This window comes from Vidua macroura, chromosome 3, assembly GCF_024509145.1.
Source record: "Vidua macroura isolate BioBank_ID:100142 chromosome 3, ASM2450914v1, whole genome shotgun sequence".
Classification (NCBI taxonomy): domain Eukaryota; kingdom Metazoa; phylum Chordata; class Aves; order Passeriformes; family Viduidae; genus Vidua; species Vidua macroura.
The window spans coordinates 69498261-69525011 of NC_071573.1; the positions used below are offsets into that span (position 1 = coordinate 69498261).

Genomic DNA, 26751 nt, shown 5'->3' on the forward strand with positions numbered 1-26751 from the left:
GCATCCTAATTCACTTTACATTTTTAAATAGTGTCCAGGCAGTCTGAAGGTTTGAGTGATTTTTTTTTTCTCCAGCTGATTCGTTTTCATGGTTGCCTTTTTTTCTGTCAGTGTGAGACAGGCCAGCGCGGTGACAATTTAGCATACACAGATGTAGAACATTGTTAGCTGTTTCTTTTTACTGCTGGTGCACAGGGATAGTAGAAACAAACCTCACTCTGGATTTTTTTTTTTTCTTTTCTCTCTCCCACCCTCCCAGGTTTCAAGTGGCTATCTGGTTGTGGCTTTTGTTTATGTGACTGAATTTGTTGGCATTAAAGCACGAACCTGGGCTTCTATGCATGTCCATGCTTTTTTTGCTATGGGAATTATGATTGTGGCACTCGTGGGATTTTTGGCTCGGACCTGGTGGGTCTATCAGATATTTCTCTCCGTAGCAACTCTTCCCTTTGTCTTGTGCTGCTGGATGCTCCCAGAAACACCTTTTTGGCTCCTGTCAGAGGAAAGATATGAAGATGCACAAAAAGTGATTGATACAATGGCAAGATGGAATAAAGTCAGCACTCCCTGCAAAGTTTCTGAACTGTTCTCAGTCCAACAAGATGATCTAGCCAGTGGCAGAACAGGTGATGATGATACATCCTCAGCAAAGAAGCACAACATCTTAGACCTGTTTTGTAACTGGCAAATTGCAAGAAGGACCATCACAGTCTGGCTGATCTGGTTCACTGGGAGCTTGGGGTACTACGTCTTCTCCCTCAGTTCTGTCAGTCTAGGAGGCAATGAATATTTAAATCTCTTTCTCATAGGTAAATATTCTTGTACCTTATTCTGTTAATGACAGAACTGGAACATAGCATTTAAAAATGTCTATAGATTTGATAACCAATTTTTTACTTTGTTCATTCAATTGTGAAAAGTTTCTTGCTAATTCTTCATAAAGTTGACTAACACAGTATCATTCACTCCAAATTTCACTGTATCTAAAAAAAAAAATTTGAATTTGTTGGTGCACAGAATTCTTCTCTGTTTGTCTTTCTGATTGTAAAACCATATTCTGGCTTGTCTTCTTTTTTTGCCTTGGAAGCTTATAATAGATCCACACAAACACCAGGGGAAGCAGGAAGACAAGCAACACAAAATTCACACATCTCTGTTAAAGGCACAAACTAGGAAAATGGGAGGAAAAAATATTACTTTTATCACTTACAGTCATTATATATTGAGTTTGCCTGTTTGGAAAACATAATCATAATTGTCAGAAGGAAGAGTCATTTTAGTTTTCTCAGAAGTGTATTTTTAATTAAGTTGTAATACTCCTTTAGTTTTATCATTCTGGCTGTAATCTTTCTCTGGCGTGTAAGTTGTTTATAAAGGCAGCTCAGTGCATTCAAGGCCTGATCCAAAGTTTGTTAACATCAGTGGAAATATTCCACTGACTTCAGAAGACTCTAGATCAGACTTGCAGCTCTGAGCCAGTGAAGAATTAAATCATGTGCTTTGCTTTGTGCAGCTGAGTACTCTGAGTGAAGTGAATGTGACTGATCATGTATACAGTCTCACAGAAGGACTGGGGTTTTCATTATTCCAGTTTGTTTTGTCCATGTATTGTTAGACTGATGTGTTGAAGAGTGGGTGCTGGTGTTGCCCAGATAACTAAACTGCTATTGTGGAGTACACTGTACTCATCTCTTCTAAAAATGTTTTAGCAGACTAACAGACACCAAATAATTACAACCTGCTTTTTCCAACACAACCCCAAAAGATTGTTTCCGGATATTACAGGTGAATTGACATACTATATGTACTTAATAAACGAATCCAGGCTGTTCAGGGCTGTATCTTATGTTCTTCCTTGATTTTACATTGGACATAGTAGCATTCTTCCTGAGCAAATTCACTTAAAACATGTCCAAACTGGCTTTGGCTCAGTATTGTTTGTCTAGGGGCAAATTATGTTTACACAGTGCAAACAGGTCTAGCCAAATGCCAGGTCCTTAGAGCAGCAGCAGTTTTTCTCTGGAAAGAAATATTAGGACAGGATAATCTGTATTACGAGTGGCATATTGTAAGCCCTCTTTTTTTTTATGAAGAAGGGAGGAAGCTCTCTATTAGTGGGGCTTACTCAGAAAACTGGATGTGGACAGACCTTTCTTGCCTTTTACTTTGAGATGATTTTGAGCTGATGCTGGCAGAGGCACCTGTCCAGGTGGAAGCTGGCAGATCCTGAGAGGTGTGTTGGTGTGACAGCAGCCATATTCCCTCTGGGCACACTTGAGCTTTAATGTGAAAATATCTGAAGGAGAAGAGCAGCAAATGTAGAGCTTCCAGACAGAAGCATCAGTGTCATAGAAACAGAACTGTGGCCTTGCTCTTTTCTGTAATTTTCCACCCCAAAGAGAACTGGAGCTGCTCTGTGCTGTGAAACCTGTTTCCCTTATCCTTCTCCACTCCCACTTCCGTATTTTAGGCTGTTCTCTGCCTTCTGTCACACTTTCTGTAACCAAATGAACTAGCCCAACACACTGGTTATCTTTAGATTTTACTTGTTTACTACCCCCTAGATCAGATAAATTCCTCATAAAGAGGAAGTTACAGTTATGAGATGAATATGTGTAATCATGGCTTAAACTGAGATAATTTCATACTGACAGGTGCTGTGGAGTTGCCTTGCTATATCATTGCTTGCGTTGCGATGGACAAACTGGGAAGGAGAAACACACTCATTCCGTTCCTTATTTTAAGTGCACTGATCTGTGTTTTAATTATGTTCATACCTCAGGTTAGTCACGTATGGTTGGAAGTGTTCCTATAGCAGAAATTGATTTTAAAGGCTCTGAAGTCGGTAGATGCAGCTGCTCTTTCTAAATCATAGAATAGTTAATTAAAGGCTGGTTTTAAGTTGCAGCTGCCAGACTAAGATAGATTTTTTATATTTTCAGTACAAATTTCAATCTCATTGCTGGAGTCACACATAAAATGCTCCCAGGGCTTCAGTGAACCAGGACTGGTAAAAAGTGATATGGAAACTAGTAACTTACTGAGCAATTTTTAAAAAGCAAGCAATGAGTATTGCTTACTGTTTAAAGAAGAGTCACAACTTTTGAAGAATGTAAATTATGTTTGGAAGGGTGTAATTTTCTGGTGATATATTTATTTGTGCTCTCTTTCAATAGGATTTCAATATATTAATTATCTTAGCAAATATGGCTGGAAAATTTTCCATAGGTGTGGCATTTGGCCTTATTTATCTCTACACAGCAGAACTGTACCCAACAATAGTAAGGTAAGAACTTTTGCCAGTTATGTATTTTTCATTAATTAATTAATTTTCATTAATTAATTTGTTATTCTACACAAGATCCAGCAGCTCTTGGCATCTCAGTGGTGGCGATCTGAGAGACCTGGGATGGGACGAGTTCCTCAGCTGCCTCAGAGCTGTCTGGAGTTTAGCTGTACCATAGTTTTTTAGTTATTTTGCATTCCATGTGCATTGATAGGTTCCATTGGGGAACTAGAAGAATACTCAATACTTTCTTAAACATTTTTTATTCCTTTCTTATAAGTCCTGGTTATTCATCCCATGATCTCTGCTGAATGATAATTATTTTTTTAATCTTAGTTACAGAAGCAGCTGAATTTCACTACAATATAAATTTACATTGACATAGCAACAGCTTCTTAGTATAATTGCTTAAAGACACAAATCTTACTGATGTTTTAAGTGTCTGTGCATTTCTAATTGTTTCCTTTAACTGCCAGAATTCTTACTCAAATTCTTTTCTGTGTAGATCACTTGCTGTTGGAAGTGGAAGCATGATGTGCCGTGTAGGAAGTGTGGTTGCTCCTTTCTGTGTATATCTGAGAAGTGTCTGGATTTTCATGCCACTTGTAGGTATTTATTTCAATGGTGAATGTTTTTTGAAAAGGCGTATGTGTCACTTTTTTTCTCTTTAGTAACTTACTAAGTATGTTTTTCATGTGACAAAGGAACCAAAAGTTGAACATTTATTTCAAAAAGAAAATTGAGTAAACCATTCTAGTTTGATATTTTCAAGTCCCAAATTCTAGTAGCCTCATATTGTTAAAAATATGCTGCTAAAGCAAAAGGGAGACTTTGAATCACTGAAGTATTCAGAAAAGTTCTTATGACAGAAGACAGAAAAATATTTATGCTCTGAATCCTAGCATAAAATTGATAAAAATATTCTGTATTTACCATGTAATATTTAGGAAGTGTTGTAGTCCAGACTTTTTTGCAGGCCTAGCAATTTTTGACAATGCTCCTGATTTAGTTTCACTTTTTTTTAAAGGCATAGTTCTTCCATTCCTGAAGTCACTACAGGTGGCTGGATTTTCTTACATTATGCCTTAACATTTTCCACGGCTTCTTTGGGACATTGCATCTTTGGAATAGCCTCCCAAAAGATCAAGAATGCTTTGTGCTTACTATATTTGGTCTCCACAACCGTCCCAAAGCTCCTGTTCTGTGTTTTTCACCAGAACTGAACAAAGCATTTCATGAGATAGAAAAAGAAATGGTATATTGATCAGCTTCATGGTGACTTTGACAAGCAACAGAACCAGGTCAGGTTACCATTAGGTTTTGTCTTTTACCACTAGTTGCCCCAGAAAAGAGAAGTGGGACCATTCCTTTGTGTACTTTGGGCATTATGTAGTAGATCCACTACCACAAAATATTTTATATGTTTCCTGCTCACACATGAATTCTTCATTGCATTTCTGTTACGAAGCATTTGCTGCTTAGAAATCTTGCAGCAATTCAATCCATTTTTTCTCCTGAAGGATAAATTATGCCTATACATGTAAAACCAGATGGAATTACAAAATTTGTATTAAAGCTTTAAGTAAATAAATGCTTATTAATGATTTTAAATTGTTTAAATTCTTTCAAAAACTCCTTAGAATTCACTGTGACTAGGGCACTGCTGTTACATGTATATTATACATGTCAGAAAGTGAAAGTGTAATGGGATGTGTCTTTAACCTAGATTCTTAGTCAAATTTTATCCACCATATTGGAGTTTCCTAACCGAGGGCATTGTGTCCCTTTGATTTGGTAACTAAAAAATCTTTAGTTTAGCTTGTTTCAGAGAATTCTTCTGAGCTCATTTCATTATTTAAATTAATTACTTTTGGTTGTTTTTGATGAAAACTAAGAGGATGAAGGAGACTACAAATGAATTTATTTTTTCAAGTTCCTAAAAATGTTTTCTTTCTTAACAATGTCTCCACATAAACCAAGGTATGATCCCAGAAAAGACAAAGAAACATTTGCACATGTCATGGGAGAACATTTCTTTTTTCCTCTTGTCAGCATTTTGCCTTTACTGTCTGAAGTAAGATTTATCTGTGCAGAAGTGCTGCAGTTAAACCACAGATGGGGGAGTGCTCAAACACTTTGGAGAGCGGTGCAAATGTCAGCATAAACACAGGAATTATTTCAGCTATGAACAACTCTCAGGGTACAAAAGCTATCCAGAATTTTTGTAGAGTTGAGTACTAGTTCACAGTGAACATGTTTCCATTATTAGCTCCTGTTATAGAGCATTTGTCAATTTATTAAATAGGCTGGTCTTGAGTTGGAGCATAGTGTGCCAAGTCTCAGGTCAAGTAAGTGTTTTGGAATGGAAGTGAAATCAAATGGATTACATTTGTAAGTAAACTGATACACATCACCCTGATCTATTGCAAACACCACACACTGTTGAATAGTTACTACTGCTATTTGTTTGGCACTCTGCCTCATGCACAGTTATGCCACCTGTGAGAACTGCAAGCATCTTGAATGGCTATAAATCTTCAATAAGTCTATAAATTGAATAACTTGCCAAGTATGTTTTTCATGTGATGACTTTATAGAAAATGTGCAGTAAAACAACTGCTCCTTATAAAACCTATTTCTGTTTCTCAGCTGTTAAGAATTATGTTGCAATAGCCCTTTAACAGGCTTGATTTTTCTCTCAGAAAAAAGATAAATTAGAAATCTAAAAAGCCCACACTGATGTTAATCAATTAATACAAACTCTCTGTCAAATACTATCAGTTTTTCATGTCGAAATATAATCTTTTTTGTTGAAGTAGAAATTTTGTAGGGATATTTAATTCAAATAATCTTTTACTCTGGGGTATATATATCAAGTCCTAGTCTTAGACCACTGCAAAATTATAAATGTTGCTCCAGAAAGGGAAGAGGACATAAGAAAAATTATGGTAAATATTTTCTGAAGGTTTCTATGGTATCTGTTAGAAGCTGCTGGTTGTACTGAAATGTTGGGAACACTTTAAGAGTTTGACTAAGCAAAAAGTCAGATTTCAAATTAACACCCTGAAAACACAATGCATTTAAGCATATATGCCTGTCAAATTAATTTCAACATACTTAATACCTTGTACAATAACACAAATACACTTTATTTGTACACATAAGCATTTGACCATATCAGGAGAACATTTTCTGATACTGAATTATGTATTTAAAATAGCAAATACGTACATACAAGATGCACACATTTGTAGTGAGCAAGCAAAGGATTAAATTATGTCAGATGCCTTATGAAGAAGTGTGCCAGGACTGCAAAAGAGTTGCTTTTACTAAATGTGAGTCCCTTCATTGATAACTGTGGCTACTGCCCCTGAAAAGGTAATGACATTTGAGAAGTCCTTGAATTAATACACTGTGACTTAATTGTTTCATACTCTGTTGTAGGAAATACTGGAAAAGGGTTTGAGGGTCAGGGAGAAGGGAAATGTACTGAATTACTCAGCATGCAGCAGCTTTCACATAGAGGAAAAAAAAAGGGAAACTAACATGGGATGAAATAGTTATGAGAGCTGAGATGAAAAGGCAGGAAAGGTGGCGGTGTGTACACTTACAGAATAGTGAAAGTTCTCAGGGGAATGAGAGGTAGGTTCATGAGGAGGGAAAACATGAGAAGAATGCCAAGTGTCTAAAAAAAATAACAAAAAAAAGACACATATTCAAAGCACACAGTGTTACTTTAAGCTTGTTCTTTTGAGTATCATTAGTGACCCAGTTCTCATACACTCCAAATTTATGGGTGTCTATAAGATTCAATATCCTTTACAGGCCCCAATATCCTCAGTTATAAACTTCTGACAGACTAAAGGGTAGTGTACATAAAAGAGGATATTGTGGAATAGCTGCCATGTGTCAATTTATCCTGTCTTTCCATGGCAGAAAATCATGTCTGAATAGTAGAGAAGAAATTTGACACTCAGAGATGAGATTTTAATATTTTGGAATATATTTTTAAATATCACTTCTGCCACATACATGTCTAAAACTATCTCACTCAGTTTGTGCCTTTGTATTTCCTCTAGTTTGTAGTATTTAACAGTATTTTGATCTTTTTTTGTCTGCCTCTATATTTATTGCAAATGCAAAAAGGAGGGTATGCAACAGTGCATTTTGCTTCTCAAAACAATACATGAAACAAACCGTCCTCTTTTCTTTGCAAGGGAAGAGAAGCAAAACCAGCATGGTACATGGGCAGGCAAATAGCACTGTTCAAGGTTACAGTAGGGAATTCTGATTTTAAAGAACCTTTCTGACTTAAAGTCTGGCTTAGCTGCAGAAAGTAGCTGGGAAGTTCTTGTTTCAAGCTCTGTGTGAGAGATGTAGACACAGTGATTCCAAATGTTCTCTCTCACCCTTGGAAAGAATGCATTAAACAAAGGACAAACTTCAGAATCAGCACAGGGCAAGATAAGGATAATGCAGCATCAAAGTTCACAGTCACAGAACGGAAAAACACTGAGACCAGGCATGATGTTCTGTGTAAAAGCTTTTCTATGAGGAGAGAATTAGGTCATTTATAACCTGGTGTTGGAGGACTGTCAGGGGTTTAATGCTGTTCTGTACTCAGAGGATCAAAGCAGGAATTGGTGTCATTGAACAAGACATAGAAATGTCTGTGTGAAGGGAATGTGAAAAGAAAGAGTAGATATTCCTGGAACAAGTGAGTGTTTCTCTACTGACCCCACATTATCCTGATCCTTGCACCACTTATGCTGTTGCTGTGGAATTGTGTATACCATGGACAAACCCAAAATGTGATCCCAGTGCGTATGTCAGTAGATGTCTACACTCCTAACAGTTATTTTAAACTGATTTTAGCAAAGTACTCCTGTTGAGAGCTAGCTCATCATCTGCTGAAGAGCTCTCCTGAGCACAGATGTGCACTTTTGTGGCTCTGGGCCAATGAGCCATATTGAGAAATTCCAATCTGGTTGTGTAGAGCAGGAACAAGCACACGGGTACAGGTACACAGGAGTGTGAATTGAGATTACAGGTGGTAGGGAAATTGTAGCTCTGTGAAGATGCCTGTAAAAATAAATATGCAATCCTAGAATCAGTTCTTAAATACACACCTGATACTGAAATACAGAATGAAGGTAATAAGTATGCAATCCTAGAATCAGTTCTTAAATACGCACCTGATACTGAAATACAGAATGAAGGTAATAAGTGTTGTTTACGCAAACAGAATTATTCCTGCTCGCACTGTATTGATCTCTTGTGAACAAAACACTTCACTTGCTCATTCATTAATTCTGCTGCATCATCTTTTCATTTATGCAACAAAAAAGGTAGATCTTTTATACAGGCAACATTTAAGACTTACGATCTTTGCTTTACAGTTCCTTGTGCTTTATTTTAGATTTACTCTCAAGCAAGATCAAAACTATGGTTAGCTTGAAAGACTTATCTACCTTTACAGCTGCTGTTTATTTCTTCCAGTTGCTTGTTGGAATCATGGCTCTTCTGAGTGGAATATTAACCATAATGCTTCCAGAAACACTGGGAAAACCATTGACTAATACTTTGGTGGAAGCTACAGAAATGGGAAGAAACAAGAAAAGCTCGTCAGAAAAGACTCCTCCAGCACATAGTGGTGCAGAATTAGAAAAGATAGAGATGTTTTGTCAAGAAAAAGTCAGCACTGACAAATAAAGCAGCAGCAAAATGTCTGTTCCCAATTTTAATCACTATCTAATTTATAAGATCTCTGTATTCAAGAAATGTGACTGTTATATAACATCTGTGCCTTTTACTTTGTATTCTGCTTTCCCTTTTCAATAGAGCAATTGTATGAAACCTTTTCAAAGTAACTGAGTTACTGCAGAAAATTTGATAGGATTTCTAGATCCCTTCTTAAAATTACCCAGACTTTAAAACACTTGTCTGACTTGGTGTGACCAGTTGGAATGATTAGTCTAAATGTTGGAACCTATCTGATCACATGTATGTAAAAAAAATATGCCAATTCTTTGCTTCACATTTTCTGCAGTTAGATTTGTCAGCCTACAACAAAGTGCCCTGCCTGATCTCATCCTGTTGCAGCTGCCAGTTACAGGCTTGAGACTTCAGAACACAGTTACAATTCAAGAGAGAAGCCTTAACATTGCATCAGGTCATATCAATAATTTTAAACTAATTTATTCTTTTTCTTTCAAGTTTTCTACTAGAAATGTGCCATTGCTAACAAAGGAAAGTATTCTATGGCACAACTTCTGACTGAAAAAATAATACTAAGTTTGCAAAATGTGCAAATAGTTTGTATATTCATTCTGTTGAATGGCAAATGTATTTTTATTAGGGGTTTAGGAAACAAAGAAAGTTCACTGGATCTACTGCTGTTTTAGTTTAGGTAAACTAAACTGTCTGATCCCATTTAAAGTCATATTTATTCCAGACCATTATTTCAGCGCACCCTTAGATCTTCAGCTTAGATCTATCATCAGATTTTTCATAACTTCTAAGAGTAGACCAGCAACTTTGCCAAATGCCTCCAGCAAGGTCTTCATAGTCCTCTCAGTGGAAAAGAATAAATGGCATATGGCTCTTATTCAGGCTCTCTGCACAGAAGTGGATTTACTTATTAATTTTTGGTAGAAACGGTTTCCACTCACCATTTTTCTCATAGATCAGCTGTCTGTAACTAATTTTTCCCTTATTATATCACACAAAACCAGTTAGAAAAATAGAATTTAAAAGATGGTAGCTGGAGGACACTGATCACTAGAAGAGTTACTAGTAGTAGTTTTAGTCAAAGTGTCAGAACATCCCACTGCTGCTACACCTTGTGTGCATCAACACTTATTGTTGGTGCAGTGGTTCTGCCTTATGACTCTGGACCATAGAAAACTGATAGATAGGAATGCATCATTCTGGCTGCTCCTTTTATGGCTTTTTCCCACATCCCTTTTTTCAGTCTATCTCCAGACCTGGGGATTTCTTCCTTGTCTGAGGATCTGCATCTCCTTGGCTTGACCACCCTTGGTTTGAAGGGAGCAGCACAGGCACATCTGCATGTTGAGGTTCAGACAGCCCTCTCCTGCCTGGGTTGTGTGAATTCAGTCCTCCCTGGTTTGAAATCAGTGTTTTCCCCTCTTAGACCCCTATTCTCATTCTCAGGCATGGTCTCATCAAAACAAGTCTTCCTTGATCTTTGCCATGTACCCACCCCAAAAGATATCTATATTACTGTAGATATTCTATATACTGTAGAAATTAATGACCACATTTTTCAATTATGTCTGGACAGTTTCATTAGTTTCAATGACTTCTGAAACCAGAACAATGGTTTATATCCCCTTACAAAAGATTTTATTCTACACTGCACTGTCCTAGAATTTGGTCCTGCTATTAAGAGAAAATAATACCCTATATGAGGATTAAGATGCTTTGAAGCAAGCAAAAAATCAGTTTAGGGAGTTTCTCTGAGATAATTACATAGAAAGCAGAAAGGAGTCTTCATGTTTCTTACAATTCTGTGGGTGTTCCAGTGTTTGCAGGGAAAACCTCCAGAAAGACCTGCATAGAATACTGTGGCTTCTGTCCAGATATATGAGTTCAGCAAAAACACTTAACCTTCCCCCTGTGAGTAATCCCATCATTATTCTGAGAATGATTTGAATACATACTTTGATGACTGAAGATCAGATTACTCACATGCTGTGGTATTTTATTTTGCTGAAGAGCAAACCTAGTATTCTTCCACTGCTTTCAGGTTCCCCTCCACTTCCCAGAGCAGAGCAGCTCTCTTTTATCTGCAAGATCTACTGCCAAACTCTGCCTGCCCTGCCTTAAATAAGGGTTTAATCATGCTAAAAACCCACCATCATGCAATACACCTAACAAGGAATTAAACTGGTACTGTCTTGCCTTACAACCACCCTCCCCACACACAGAGCTCCAAATTCCTTATTTTGGGGTTCTTTCACACTGACACTCCCTCTTCTAATACCTTAAAACTCCATATAACTCCATCTGTCTCAAAACTCATTAGTCATAACTTTTAGGAACAGTATAGTCTATTTCTAACAAGGTACTAAAGAATATTTACAATTAATTTTTCTATTTCCTTACCTGCTGAGTAACTGATTTCGGTCTTAGAACCGAAATCAGCCAATGCATATTCTGTGTTCCTTTGGCTTGAGGGATTCAGGACCTGGTCATGTGTAATCAGTACACATAAGGTGAAGAAAAGAACAAGAAGAAAATTATATACACAATGATACTGATACTGCTTACAACTGAAATTTAATTATGATTCTAGACCACAATGTATCTTGACAGCTTAACCCCAAAAGCCATTTCCTCCTGTCACTGAAGTCAGTTGGTGTTTGGTCTTTGATTCAAATGACCCCTGAATTTCCCTGAACTAATGATGTTACTGTTTTTCCTCGGAAATAAAATATTTGTTGATTTACAGGTACATCTTTTGTGATTTTATGCATCAATAGCTTAGAGATTGCCTTGGGGTATCCTACTCTTTAACCTGAGAAAGAATATTACTTAAAAAAAAAGAAAATAGCATGTATCTCTATGTCTCTAGCATTTCTATTTGCTTGTTTTTTCCATCTGGGAAAAAATATGTTTAACACTAGTCATGCATTATAAATGTAGGAAAATCAGGGTGAGTTGATTTCTTTCTCTTAAGCATTCATAGTTTTTTTTAAATCCTCTTGCAAAAGAGCACTGAATTTGAGAACAAATACTTCTCTTCCTATGGGGCATATTTTCATTTCAATGTTCATAAAAAGAATTAATTTTCATAGTTTCTCACTTTGGTTCACAAGTCCTTTTATGTTTGTATTTGTCATCCTTAGTGCGAAGTTTTTGTGCTCCTCAATATCTCTGGAGTTACACAATAGTTCTATGAGATAATGAATTAGAATCCTTATCTGTCTTAATTGCTGGTCACTATTGCATGATGGCAAATGTTTTTGTCCAAAATTTGATATTCGGTTTTATTACACAGTCTTGCAATTTGTTAAGGACATACCTTTCTGGGTTAAATATAAGAATAAGAGCAACTATTATTAGTTTAATGATAACTAAGGAAAAAAAATAGTACATGTGCTTGGTATTTCAAAATTGTATTTTTAAGCTATACAAAAAGATGTATTTTCTACTTTACCAGCTTCATTCAATTTCTATGTGCAAAATTCTGTAATTTAAGCAACTATGTAGAAAAAAAAATGCTAATCATGTTCAGTTATCATATGCTTTGGGTGGTACCCTGAATGTCTGAACAAGGGGTGAAGCCTCCTTGAAGGCTGAGGGCTTTTGTGTAGTGGCTCTGTGGAAAGACAAAATAGCCTGACATCCCAGCTCTGGGATGGAGTGAAGGACTTATTGGCATTCTCTTGTGTCTTCCACAGGTTTATTTTACCAAACCCTTAGGTGCAGTCACTTAGGAAGTCTCTGTGGCATCAGGCTCAGCAGTGTGCATGGCCTGTGAGTGCCTTTTGGAAAGGCTTAGGAAAAGGTGAGCTCACTTGTGAGCTCTCTTGGTCCAGAAGGGCATTCATGACTGCAAAAAGGAGACTCTGAATTCATCCTGTGCCCTTTACAAACATCTGAAAAATGTTTGTCTGAATCCTAGAACAGATTCCTAGGGGAGAAATTAGACACAAGGACTAAAAAGAAGAGAGTGTTGACAAAAACTGAGTTTATTTTATCAGGGAAATTTCTAGTCAATGCTGACAATTAGTTACCTCTCACAGGAAGAAAGACTAAAACACATCTATGTTCTGACAGCCTAATAATTTTGTACAAGATTCTGTACTACACGGAGCGTGTCTTTTGGTTACATAGGGGAAGTATGTACTTGTAGGAAAGTTTGTTTGCCCAGAATTTGTGGATTTAATACAATATATTTTAATGTGTTTTTTTAAAATGTGTATTTATTATCTGCAATTGTGTGCAAGAATAAAGTCAGACACACATTTTTTAATCTTTACACCTTTACCTGATTTAATGAACTTCTATCACCAACTCTTCATTTGATTCACGCTCCCTTAAAAAGTGTGGCTGGTGTTTTGGCATTCCATGGAGATCCTACGGTTTAGGATAGCAAATATCATGTGTGTGTCTTTTTCCTGTTTGTCTTTGCAGGTGTAAGCCAAGATTTGGGTAATTTGTTAAGTGGTGACTATGAAAAAAGGTGCACTAAAAGTATGACATCTTTTGCATGTCAGTTGCAGGACAAACATGATTCTTTCTTGTCTTTGTTTGTATAAGCTGACTGGAGCAGTAGTCCCTCAGACACATTCAGTAGTGACAAAAATAGCTGCAGATACTGAGGAATGGGTATGTGTTACCAGAAGAGAGAGTAGGTGACCACAGGAACAACAGAACAATGTACTTGTAAGCACGTGGTGCTCAGTGCATGTGAAGACTAACTATAGCTTCCTCATGTGGGAACTGGAGTGGGCTGACAGTGCAAGGAAAATAAGAATTGCAGCAATTCACAGCTCTATTGTTATTTGTCCCCCTAGAGCAATTCAGGAACCTATTTATTCTTCAGTTCCCTTAAATCTCTAATTAGGGTATATGACCCAACTTTCCATGCATATTTTATTAATCTTGTGTTTTCTGATCAAGTTACACCCATTGCTTTGCTTCATCATTCGCGAAGGCTTAATGGGTCCTTGCCAGGTGATTTATGTTCCTCTCTGAAAGTAACTGGAGTGAGTGGTCCAAATAGTTGCTGCTAAAGCTGAGAAATTTGAATCAAGCCTGATAGACTGATTTCAAGAGCACTGAGCTCAATCAAGCTGAGTTCAATCAAGCCTAAGAAGTATATACTTCATATGGCAAAATATCCTTTTTTGTATGACTGGTATATAAACAGTGATTACAGATTCCAGTTTCTGGACAAAACAACACTTTCCAAAAAAATTACTAACCTAAATTTATGAATAATCAGAAGTAATGGGGAATATCTCATTTAGTGACAAACCCACTGTTCTGTCTCTGCATTCCTGGCTGACATACAAGCCATGGATACTGCTTGGGTATTTGTTGCAGGTAAATAGGATCCAGCTATGGAATGCTCATAGGCGTTTAGTTATTAACCTTGCCTCATAATCTTCCACGTGGAGATGAACAGACTTGCATAGGAATAAGAACAAAACAGCATCAAGGGGTGATTCTTGTAAAGATTGTCTCCACAGTCTCACTGCCAGTGATGAGATTAAAAAATGGTTTTGACTGAGGTAATCAGGAACATGGTGAAACAACCAGGGATAAATGGGCTATCGCTCAGTAGGTATTTACACAAAGCTTTTCAATAGGAATGCTATAACTGCTGGTTTCTTCCACATGGAGAGAGAATTCCCCCCAGAAGTAAGTAAATAACATAGGACAACAGCAAAATGAGGCACAGCTGAAACTTTTTGCTGAAATAGTAACTTGCTATGGACACTGATGCCTGACTTGAACTGGTTAAAGGCAAATGCATATCATTCACAAGATCTGAAATAGGTCAGCACTGCTGTTTTCAGGGAGGTCATTTCTGCCTGTTGTTATGTCTCTGTTCAGGATAGCACACAAATGCTAAGGTAAAAGGAAACGCTTCTTCAGGACTGCTCGAGCTGGGTTGGTGGCGTGCTGGGATGCCACTGCCAGTCATGGTTCAGGAAGAGCTCCAAGTACAATCAGGGCTGTGTTTGTTCTGTGCCAGAAGGCTGGCAGTCTCTTCCCAAATGCACAAATCATGAGTTGCACTTTGCCAAACACAATGTGTTGTTCACCTTTGCAAAGTACTTTAGCCCATAGAAGATTCTTTTCAATGATATTATTATTAGATTTGGTATCCCAAACCAGCTTGAATTTCCTGCATCTTATTCTCAGGAAAAAACACACTGAGAATTCCCTGAAACATTCAGACTTGCACGAACATCTGTCACAGAATACTTTGATCCAAATAATTCCAATTTGTAAATTGTTCTAAGCAATAAGCAGTAGAATCTCAGGAGGAGAAGTAGCAGGCAGTTTTTATCTTAGGTGGAACTGCAACCTCTGTTTATATTTGTAGATTTCCATATGTGAAAGGATCCTCTCCAAATCTATTGCAGATACCCTGCAATGACTTAGAATAGTGCTCATTTTACAATACAGCAAACCTATCAAAACTTTAACTTCTGAACAAGCAAACCTCTCTTCGTCTGCTGCCTTCCCTGTCTTAATCTCTTATTTTCAGAACACTCAGAAAAATTAAACTATACTATAATTTGGGAGAATTCTGCCTTGTTGAAGGGAAAATCCTTTAAAAGAGATGTATCTTAAAGGTCAGTGATGTGTAATGTATCATGGCTTTAGTTTTAAGAGCACAGCTAGATTGGGAGGCAAGAACAATCCACCGTGTGTGGCACACGCTGTTGCTCTTCATACAGAGACCCTTTGGATGGCTGCTGGTCTGAATTCAAATGGCTACAGAGAAAAGGCACCTGCTTGGAAGATCCGTTGCAAATGCTGCTCGGCAGCGCTGGAGGGGAGCGGTCGGCAAACACTGTCCTGGCTCAGTGTTCAGGGACGAATGCTTAGGCTGTCAAATATTAGCCAAAATATCCTGCCAACGGCTAATGCCCCGGAGGTAATAAACCGGGGTATATGGCACGCAATTTCATCCCAGAGCTCCTGCAGAGAGGTTTGTTTTTGACAAACTCTTGTTTTTCTGCTGAAAACAGCCCTGCCTGGCTGCGCTCATTAGGGATTTGCGGTCTGGCAGGAGCCGCTCGTTCCTCACCGACCTGCGGTGGATGGAGTTCCCCTCCTGGCCGCTCGCGCGATTGCTCAAGCGCTGTGGCAATCCTCAGGCAGCTCCAGAAACACTCCGAACATGACTGCCTGCGAGGGAGGGAAAAGGACAATGTATTCCCTGCAGCACAGCGGGTCCCGCTGGGCCTCCCCCGGATGGAATAGCAGGGGGAAAAGTTCTGGCAGGCGGCGGAGGGCCCTGCCCCGGCAGAGGCCGCCGGGCGCTCCGGGAGCGCTGCCAGCGCCGGAGGCGGCTGAGCCTGGGCCTGGGCACAAACAGCTCCTTCATCCAGCGGGGCGCGGAGCCGGGCCCCGGGAGCGCCCCGGGACAGGGGTGCGGCGGCCCCCGCGCCGCCCCGCGCTTCCCGGGACGCCGGCTCTTCCAGGCGGGACCGGGGGCCTCCTCCTCACCAGGTATCGCCTGCTCTCCCCGCTTGGGCTATTTCCAGACCGTACTTCTAGGTGAAAAAGTAAATGTTGGATGCCGGAGCCCTTTTGCTGCCGAGGGCCGGGGAAGCGCCCGCAGTGGCTGCGTGGGGGATTCCCGCGGGCAGATCCCATCTCCCGGAGCCGGGGCAGGGAGGGCTCAGCCCACACACCGGGGCGGGAGGGGTGAACAGCAGGGCTTAGCTGGGGGGGAGGTCCGGGATCACAGCTGCTCCCTGTTCCCTTCTTCCCCTTCCCTTCCGGCCCTGGGGGAGCGAGGATCGCAGAGAGAATTGCTTTCCTCTCCCGTTTGGGAGGAAAGCAAGAGCATCGCTCGGTGTTTAGGTGCTCTTGGTGAAGGCGGCTCTTGCAGGTGGCTGATGGAGGGGTGTACCTACCATCCCTTCGAAGGTGTGTCTCACGCTTGCAAACAATCCACCTGAAGGAGGAGCTGAGGCCTCCTGGTAGCCCCGGGGACCCCTGTGACAGTGGCTTTCTGTGATCGCCTGTGAATCCTGCTTTCTGGCAGCGGTGCTGTGTGTGCAGAAAGGCTGAGGGGATCCCGAGAAGCCTCTAGAGTCCTTTGCTCGGTGAAGAAAGATCATCCTTGCCTTTCTCCTGCAGCACTTCCTAAATGTATATCTCACAGGACAGCCCAAAGAGCAGAAAGGGGACCTGGCACCTGGCCAGGGTCAAAAGGCCAAAATCAGGAGCTCCTCTGCAGCAAACACCCAAAAATGAATCAGTCTTTGCCCAGAAAAACTACTCTCTGGGGTCATGTGAAGGGAAGTAACACCAAGGGTGCTTGTAAACTGGGGAAGTGTTAAAACAAAAGTGATAAAAAAAACACAAAAAACAAAACAACAAACAAAACCAAAAGAAGGGAAAAAGTGTTCCATGGCATGCACTGCCAGGGACAGTGGGTACAGCTGCTGTGGTGGATGAGGAGCCCCTCCAGCAGCTCAGAAAGGCTTGAGCCTTTGCTCCCCAGTACCACAGGCTTCACACAATTCAAAACACTGTTTCAGCACTTATGGTGAGAGTCAGTTAAAAAAAAAAAAAAACAACAAACCAAGCCCTCCAAATAGAACAGGTTTTGGTTTTCTTTAGTTACTTCCTGTTCTAACTTTTCTGGTCAACAGTTCAGCTGGGCTTTTTCCACTGTTTATTTGGGTGTGTAAATATGCTTATTTTGGTGGGCCAGCCGGATTGCGACACAAGCTAAGTGTCCGGCCTGCTGTGACTGTGGGCTGCAGCTGCAGCTGGCAGTGGATGTGCATGTTCCTCTGTGTGTGTGTGTGCTGGGGAACAGTGTATTTATCCATATTGGCCACGTTACCCACTGCCAGAATGATGTTAGAGCTGAGAGTTAGTGGCACTTAGTGGTGACATACAGCTATTTGAGGCAGGAAAGAATAAAGACCTCCTTGTGTCACATGAGACTGACATTGTCTCCTCAGCTGCAGGAGTTGGGAGGTGAAGTCATGTCACAAAGTATCTCAATATTTTTAAAACTAACTCGTTCTGGCCTGGGAGAAGCAGGAGGGTGGCAGGGACATGAAACCCACATCAGGCAACTGATGTCCTCATTGCTGGGGAATACAGCTCCAGGTGACTCTCTCTGGCTTCTGTCCTGTTCTTCATACACTACGAAGGGACAGAGAGCTAAACAATACCTGACACCATTCACCTCCCTACCCAAGAGCTACTGCAACTGATCTGCTTTTTAAATGCTGATTTTTGCAAAACACTCAGGCCTGTCTGAGGGGATGAGAAGTCTCAACCCTGCTGGGACTGAGCTGAGCTGCCACATCAACTAAAAATAGTTTCTCCTTCTCTGCCTCCACCCAGCAAGATGCAGGCCATGCTGTGAGGGCAGAGCCATAGGTGGGCCTTGTACTCAAAGTGGGATCAGTAGCTCTGCAAAGCCCAAGCTGTGCTTGCTCATACAAGCTGTGTGTAGCCTCTGCTTTGCACCCGGTTAGTTTTTGACATGAAGGCTTGTTGTGCTCCTGGACTGCAGCAGTAGGTGCAGGAAAAGTGGTGCATTGAACAGGTGCTTGTCATGGTCTTCTGGGCTGCTCTCACAGGCTCCAGCACTGTCAGCAGCCCCTTCCTGCCCTCGCTGGATTTTTCAGCATAGGGATCAGTTGATATCAAACTGGCTCATCTGCAAAAATCCCATCTGAACTGGGTAGACTTGTGAAACCTGAATCTCCACCAAGCCACAGCTCCCCTTTCTTCCCCGGGGACAGGGAGGTCAGTCAGGAAATTCAATCTCCACCATGGTCCAAGGGCTTCAGTGAAGGAGAGTTGTGAGGGACAACTGAAAGCACATCTCTGGCAGGTGGATAATGTACCCATTGCATATGTTCCAGGGCAGCTGAAAAAGCAGGGCTGTGCTTGTCCGTGGACTGCTGGGAGGCTCACTGGGCACTCTGAGAGCCACACGCCATTTCCACAGCTGCCAGTTCTGAGTGAGAAGGTTTGTTCATAAAGATGTATTTAGATACCTTTCTCAGAACCGGTTTTCCTCAGTAATTACAGAATTATTACCCAGCCCCCTAATTTCTTGTTACTAATATTCTTCCTTACTTTCCCTTTCCACAGCATTTTTCCAGACTGGGTTTCTGGGTGTCAGCTGTGCAGGCCAGCAGTTCTGGTCCAGGGTCCATTTACCTCCACCCCGAACTGTGTCCTCTTCCTCTGCTGTGCAGGCACTTCTGTAGTCAGCTTATGAAAGAAGATGTGATAATTAGCAGTAAGAAACTTAAGCGTTGCCCAGAGAGGAAGCAGACGGGTTGTAACAACCCTTGGCTGTGATGCAGAAGGAATGCAATGACAGGCAACAGTTCCTGCTGCTCTTTCCCTTCTTACATAGCAGACATCAAATCTTAAGTAGTAAAACCTCAGGGGTAAGTGAGAAGCGTGAACAGTTATGAACAAGGATCTCATAAATAAACCTGACCTATCATAATTCCAGGTTGTCTGTCTTGCCTAAATTTACATCAAAGACACCAAAAAGCCACAGGAAGGTGCTAAATCAGCCTGTCATTTTAAGTGCAGGCACTGGTTTCCAGTAAAAGTTCTCAGAAAGCAATTAGCGAGGCTGGATCTCTACAGTCACTGATAAGCAGGCCCCATAGGAGAAACCAGAACCATCAGGGCACAAAACTGAAGGTCTGTCTCACTCAGCATGTTCTCTGAGAGTGAATATTGTAGCTATTCCAGGAAAAAGTTAGTCATAGGCAGAAGGGATCCTCCCCCTACATCCTTGGTCAGATTTTGGCAGTGACCTATGGAAGGGGTGCCTGACCCAGCAGGAGCACACCTACTCACCTGTTTAAAGCTGCTAAAGGATTTATCACCTCTGAGGTTGCCCAGTCTCTCTCTTCTGGGCCCATTTAGTCCTGGCTTCAGGCAGTTTGCAGGGTGCACGGAGCTGCATGGTTCAATTCTGCTTGGTGCCTTTGCCAGTGGCACCTGAGCTGGCCACGGCCAGGAGCACAGGCTGGCACCTCACTGGGATGGGCAACCAAGTGACTGTCTACCAAGAGCTGTGTGCCACTTCCCAGGACAGGTGCCAGCTCCGAAGCTTGCCCAGGACAGGGGAAAATGGAAACACTGCACTTCCTGGAGTTACAATCAGCAGATGAGGAGTGGAGTGGAGCTGCTCCAGGACATAAAGCAAGTTTTAAAGAAATGCAGAAAGAGGCAAAAATACATGCCATTGGAGCAGCAAGACTGGCTGGCACCTGGGGACTGCCATGTGCTGCTGAGAGAGCATGGCAGCCTTGGATGCCACAAATCTGTCCAAGGTAGTGAGTCATGCTGGCAGGTACAAGGACCAAGAATGGATTGTAGACCTCCAGTGTGATTTGCTTCTCCAAATCACACTGGAGGTCCCTAGCCCTCACTGCTGGAGATCCCAATATTCAAGTAACCTTTAGGCTTAAAAAGCTTTAAAAAAGCCAATTTCACCAGAGCTCTGTGCCTTTTGCACCTGACACGATAGAATGGGTGCCTCACTCCCTCAGATTTTATTGAGGAAACCTTCCCCAAACCAGCCCATGCACTAGTTCTGCATGTACAGATCACTCACTTGTGCTGAGGATGAAGTAGTGGCTGCTTAAAGACTTTTCAAAACTTTTTTGTCATATCAAAGGCTGATTTTTTTTAATCCTAACCACAGTCCTGGGATTATGTTACATTTCATGTAGGTATTTCATCGCCTGATACTCGCCCTGGGTGACAGTGACGTGTGATATGTTGTTTCCAAATGCAGGTAGGAGCCTCTCTCCTCTGGCTCTGCATCCTGGAGATGGCCTCACCCAAGGTTGCAGTGGTGGGTGCAGGAGTCATCGGCCTGTCCACAGCACTGTGCATCACAGAGACTTGTCCCAGCTGCTCTGTGACGGTCCTTTCGGAGCAGTTCAGCCCCAACACAACGAGTGATGTGGCAGCTGGGATGCTCATCCCTCACACCTACCCAGGTTTGTTTAATTCAGGGCAGCACTGCCCGTGGCACCTCATGCAGCTGTGTCCAGGTGTGCAGCGGTGCATGGATGCTCAGGAGAAAAAGTGCCTTGACCTGTGTTCCCTGTCTGTCCCATAACCTTGACACTCATTTGTATGCTTCTCTTCTTTGCATTATTCCTCTCTGCACATTTGGTTTTGTTCACATGCAGACACACCAATCCACAGGCAGAAGCAGTGGTTCAAAGAGACCTTCACTTACCTTTTTGCCATCAGCAACTCAGCCGAGGCATCAGAGGCTGGCATTCACCTGGTTTCTGGGTAAGAGCAGCCCCTGGGGCAGCCTTTGGTACATTTGTCCTGTGTTCTGGAGCAGGCAGACAGGTTTTCTTTGCTAGAATTCAGGGGTATTCCCTTCAAGGAATAGCTTTTATGTCTGTATTCCCAAGAAACTGCATTGTAGCTGCTCACATACAATGTATTTTTAGGCAAAATTCAGGAACAGGCAAAACCCACTCAAGTCTGACCAGCACCAACTATCTTTTAATAATCTATGCTTTCCACACTGTCACCCACTAATTGTTTGCAGCAGGGATCATCTCAGTAGGGATGGAACTGCAGGATTCTCCAGCTTCAGCAACTAGATACAGGTGTTCAACTGGGGCATGTGTGTTGGGGGTGTTTTGTGGTGCCTATTATGTACTGAGAAATTCACCTCTTAGGAGTATTGAGACTGAGCACTCTGCAGCTTTATGGATACCCAAGGAATGGTGAACAGGTGTGCAAGTGGCCCCACCAGGTCCAGCCAGGTGTCTGCAGTTGTGGTGGGGACACTGTATGAGGGCACTCTCTACATACACTGTCACTGGTAGGGCTCTCTGCAGTTTGTTTACCCTGGTGTGCCATCCTCACAATCAGCTGTGCTGACCTTCTGCCTGTTTGCCCAGGCAGGTATTGCAGGAGCAGTCAGCAATTTTTCACCATTGCTGTTAGCCTTGCAGAGCTGCACTCTGCAGGGGAAAGAGGTTCCTGAGATCCTGGGTTTGTGCTAAGTTGCCATGACACATAACATGGCAGGCAGAGCAATAGCAGTGAAGTTTTCTAGATTTTTCTCTGTCTTTTTAGTTGGCAGGTCTTTAAAAGCACTCCCAAGGAAGAGTTACCTTTCTGGTCAGATATTGTGCTGGGATTTCGACCAATGTCCAAAGCAGAACTTCAAAAGTTCCCGCAGCACCAATTTGGTCAGGCCTTTATGACCCTGAAATGCGACTGCCCGCCCTACCTGCTGTGGCTGGAGAAAAGGTAGGGTTTGCTGCAGGCTGGGCGTGCAGAGGGAAACCCTGGCAGAGGGACTGGAGGCAATATGGGATCTCCTTGAGAGCCTTAGATTTGAACAAAACTGGGAAAAGGCTGTTTCTCATTGCAGAAAATGCAACAAACTCTTGCTTGGGGAGAAGCACAGGAAATAAATACAGAACTTTTCTGAAACGTGGAAGGTCCTATTTATGCAATGTCCACTTTCTCCCAGTGTGTCTGCACAATGGGGCTTGGAGTGTGAGTGACCCTGGGCATAGGGCCAACATAGCCAGAGGGGCCCTGCTTGGCCAGCCAGACCTTGAAGGTACATCAGGAACCTGCTATGTCCTGAGAAAACAATTGGCGGCTCCACATTTGCCAGACATCCCAAATAATATCCTTCTGTTTTTGAAGATACATCCAGTCCCTGTGAGAACAAGCACATCTAGGAACGTGTCTTATTGTGAAGACTTTGCTCTTATGAAGTAGCTGGACCAATTAATCTCAAATTTGTTCAACGATTGGAGTAATTTCTTAATCCATTTAGGTTAAAAGATACCCAAAATGTTAAACAGCATCATCTTGTAACAAATTCTTGAAAATGTTTGCCTGCATAAGATGGGTGATGTACTCATTCTGAGGAGTTGTAGCTTCAGAGTTCATGCCTGGATTGACATCAAAGTTAGAAAATCTGCCGATTTCCAAATTTTTAAGTTTCCTCACAATACCTCAGTTTTGGAGAACCACAGGAGAGACAGGATGCAGATCTAAAAGGGTTTTGACACCCTGGGACATAATGGGGTAAGTATTTAATCCAAATAAATACCTCTAAAGTGAGCAAATGGCTGTATCCCTTTGAGAGAGAGACATGCTGCAAGCTGATTTGGGGTTAAGTAAAGAGATGTGTACTGACACCAAGGTACAAATTGCCAGCTCAGCTGGTTACTTGGATGCCTTTCATCACACTGCAAAATGTGAAAAAGCAGTTGTGGCAGCCAAACGGGCTGGGAGTTCTCCTGTGGCACCAGTGCCATGTGAGGTCTGTGCCATCTACTTGGTACACATGATCTGTCATGTTTCATTGCCTAACTGAAGCAAATTTCTGCTGCAGGACAGCTAAGTTGTACAACCCATTTAGTATCTGCCATGTGATTTCTACTCCCTCCTTATTCCTACTGTAGCCTTCTTATTTCTCAGAGGATTTAGTCTAATGAGATGATCAAGCTCCTTTTTTTTCTGATGATAAGTGAGAGAATATTAAACATGTAACTAATTCTCAAACCCCTAGTGACCTTAGCAGTATTTATAGACAATTCTCCTGGCAATCCACAAGGAAAATTGTTGCTGTGCCCACCTTGCTTGGCCAAAAATAGACTTCAGGAATTTTTTCCTGCTTACTTGCCCAAATTCAGGAGTTTTCAGAAGTTTTTTTCATTGTGTGTTATTTATGGCATGGTGACAGAGTCCTAGTTACAGCTCTTAGGAGCTCTTCCTGCAAGTTGTCCAGCCACAGCTGCTGCATGAGATCTCCCCTGTTCTTCCCAGACAACTTCAGTGTTCTGCTACATCAAGCCCCAGAGCATCAACTATGCCCTTGATTCTTGGCTCACTCACTGCTTTGTGGGAAACCACTGCTTTCATAGTAGAGTTGATGACTTTGCCAGCTGCTAGAATGTTGCAGAGGATGGGATTTTCCACTTAGTCCATCACAGACCTGTCTCCTGACTTGCTTATGCTAAAACCTCCAGCAAAAACCCCCTGCAAAGGGATCCAGCTGACAGCATGCAGGGACTCCAATTCATACCAGTGATTTTCCACAGGGAAGGGCTTCAAAATTCAGGCAAGTTCAGGGGAGGATTTGGCCTGAAATTGAGCTCAAAAATGAATCTCAAGAAAAGGTGACTTTCACTGGCGAGCAGACATGTATGTATAATGCTCTGACCCATCCTGGGTGACTCCTGGCTGCTTCTCCAGAAGGTTATGGGCACCCTGGGGGTCCTGTGCCACATGTGCCCAGCCTTAGTGCAGATCTTAGTGCTTGGCACATGGCACTAGATGGCTATGTAGCTCAGGAGGTGAGTTGGGAATGAAGGTGACAGCATATAACAGACACATTAAAAGGGATGTAGGACAATAACTCTGCCACTAGCATGAGCAAGTTGGTAAATAAATCTGTTGTTTCCCAGCTTGCTTGGGCTGTTAAAGCTTGATACTGTTACAGAAATTAATCGAACCATGAAGACCTCACTGTTTGCCTAGGGTCTGATGCCAGACCCTTCTCTAAAACTGCTCAACTTGCCATTCTTTTTTCAGCCCAACCAGGCTAAATATTTCTGATCAAATCAGACAAATCACAAACAGAACCCCCATGGCATTTTCTTTGCTTTTTGTCCTATCTATTGTTTGGTCTTGATCAGTATGTAAAGGCAAAGGCAATCTATCTCATTTACTTAATGTTCATAATAATTACATAAAGGTTTAGGGGTTTCTTTTCTGCCTCACTTCTGGAGTCTTTTTGCAGGTTGAAAGCAGCTGGCACGCAGATGTACACCAGGAAAGTGGCAGACTTGTGGGAGCTGCACAGTGAATATGACATCGTTGTCAACTGCACAGGCATGGGAGCCCAACAGCTGGTGGGGGACAAGCAGCTCTTCCCTGTCAGGGGACAAGTACTCAAGGTTCACGCTCCTTGGGTGAAACAATTCATCCGGGATGGAGATGGCTTAACTTACATCTACCCGGGGATACACAAGGTGACCCTGGGGGGAACCAGGGAAAAGGGGAGCTGGAGTCTCTCCCCTGATGCTTACACTACTAAAGACATCTTTGACAGATGCTGCTCCCTTGAGCCCTCACTGCAGGGAGCCCAGGATATCAAGGTGAAGGTGGGCCTGAGGCCATCCAGGCAGTGTGTGAGAGTGCAGAGAGAGATTTTGAGCCAAGGAGGAGTTAAGCTCCCAGTGGTTCATAACTATGGGCATGGGGCAGGTGGCTTTTCAGTGCACAGGGGCACAGCCAAAGAGGCTGCTCACCTGGTGGAAGAGTGCATTTCTGCTCTGCAAGGCTCCTCATCGAGGGCCAAGCTTTGAATCCCAGAGGCTCCTTTTCCATTTACAGCTAGTGCTGCATCTCCTAGCAGCAGCTTGGACTTTAAGTCCATTAATGTATAGAAGGGAACTAAGTCAACATCTTGTTCCAGTGCAGATACTCAGTGGTATCTTTAACCACCTTGGAAAGGCATGATGTATTGATCCAAGTATTAGCTCAGCTGATCATCTCCTCCGTCTGCCCTGGGCATTTGTCCTAGTCTCATGTGAAGAAGACAAGATACATAAGTACTCTTCACATAACAGGAATCAGATTGCTGCAGGATAATACAAATAACATCAATTTAGCATTTCTGCACCTGCATCTAAAGGTTGTCAGATGCAGTAGGCTCAGATTCAGTAAAAGTAAGTTGTCTCCTCTTGTACCAAATCTAATCTAGAATTGCCCTTGTTTCTGCCACCTTGCTAACAATTTTTTTTCATTGTCTATATGATTTAAAAGGAAACAAAAACTCCATGCATTGCTGCATTACAGTGCTCCAGTCAACTCTTACAGAAAGCAGCATTAGGTCACTGTCACACACAGTGACCAGACAAGTGTGATTTTAAGAGCAGGTCTGTGATACCCATCACTGCATTTGCTCATATTGCACCTCAGGGAACTTAAAGTTTCTGCTAATATTGCCCCACAAAGTACAATTTTGTGCGTCTTTTCTCACGCTAGTTTGCAAATCTGCTTTTTCCTTCAAGGCCCTCAGATTTTGCTCTCAGACACCAATGATTTGCCCCCCAGCCCCTCCCCTCCTCCCCCACACAGCAACATTGATATGGCCTTTGTTCTACTGAAGAGGATTTTTCAGTGTGGGCTGGAGAATGCAACATCCCTTTTCTACTTCACAACAACACTGTCTGCTTTCCCTGCAACAGCTGATACGAATAAACTGGAGACAAACCAACAAGGTTTCTAACACCAGCATTAGTTTCATAGAAGAGCCATTTAAAACTAGATAAACACTCTAAGGAAAAATTTGTCTGTAATTGGACATGAGCAAGCTCCTCTGCTATAAGAAAACTGAGTCACCAGAGCCCAGATCCTCTCACTCCATGGCAGAGGCTCTGCTGGGCTTTACACTCCCCTCAGCAATTCATGCCCTTTGATGTGTCTGAAGATAATCACTACCCAAAACTAGATCTTGCCATCAAAGCACAGGTCTGACTCTTAGTGATTAAATGACTCATTAAATCTTTAATGGCTCACTTGAGGGTGTTATCATCCTTTTTTGTCCATAGAATTACAAAACCATTCAAAAACATTCAGTAATTCCAATGATTAAAATTAACTGATAAATAAAGTTCTAATAATGGAGCAAAGGTCACTTCTGTAGTGTTTCCTTTCATAAGCAAGGGATT

At 41.8% G+C, this 26751-nt stretch overlaps 2 protein-coding genes across 5 annotated transcripts in view; both read left to right on the forward strand.

The window, feature by feature from the left end:
- SLC22A16 (solute carrier family 22 member 16) overlaps positions 1–13295 on the forward strand; it is a 35400-nt gene extending 22105 nt beyond the window's left edge. The window contains exons 4-8 of the mRNA XM_053974244.1: positions 260–809; positions 2655–2782; positions 3177–3286; positions 3792–3891; positions 8786–13295. Coding sequence (XP_053830219.1) covers positions 260–809; positions 2655–2782; positions 3177–3286; positions 3792–3891; positions 8786–8998 — 1101 coding nt within the window. The 3' untranslated portion in view covers positions 8999–13295. The remainder of the gene's footprint in view (positions 1–259; positions 810–2654; positions 2783–3176; positions 3287–3791; positions 3892–8785) is intronic.
- A 2897-nt stretch (positions 13296–16192) lies between these two features.
- Positions 16193–26598, forward strand: DDO (D-aspartate oxidase). Of its 4 annotated transcripts, XM_053974604.1 has the most exons (6): positions 16193–16510; positions 18901–19007; positions 20808–21015; positions 21211–21319; positions 22124–22300; positions 24816–26598. In XM_053974604.1, exons 3-6 carry the CDS (start codon positions 20844–20846, stop codon positions 25381–25383), a joined length of 1026 nt encoding a protein of 341 aa, XP_053830579.1. In that variant the 5' UTR covers positions 16193–16510; positions 18901–19007; positions 20808–20843; the 3' UTR covers positions 25384–26598. The 4 variants fall into 4 exon arrangements, with proteins under 4 accessions (XP_053830579.1, XP_053830581.1, XP_053830577.1 ...); XM_053974606.1 differs by lacking the exon at positions 22124–22300 and having other exon boundaries at positions 16429–16510; XM_053974602.1 differs by lacking the exon at positions 18901–19007 and having other exon boundaries at positions 16439–16510.
- The last annotated feature ends 153 nt before the right edge of the window (positions 26599–26751 follow it).

Excerpts from the sequence above, each read along its gene's own strand:
- DDO (XM_053974604.1), top strand. The coding sequence starts at position 20,844 with ATGGCCTCACCCAAGGTTGCAGTGGTGGGTGCAGGAGTCATCGGCCTG. Across the intron at positions 21,320-22,123 it reads GGCATTCACCTGGTTTCTGG|TTGGCAGGTCTTTAAAAGCA; the intron begins GTAAGAGCAGCC and ends CTGTCTTTTTAG. Across the intron at positions 22,301-24,815 it reads CTGCTGTGGCTGGAGAAAAG|GTTGAAAGCAGCTGGCACGC; the intron begins GTAGGGTTTGCT and ends GTCTTTTTGCAG.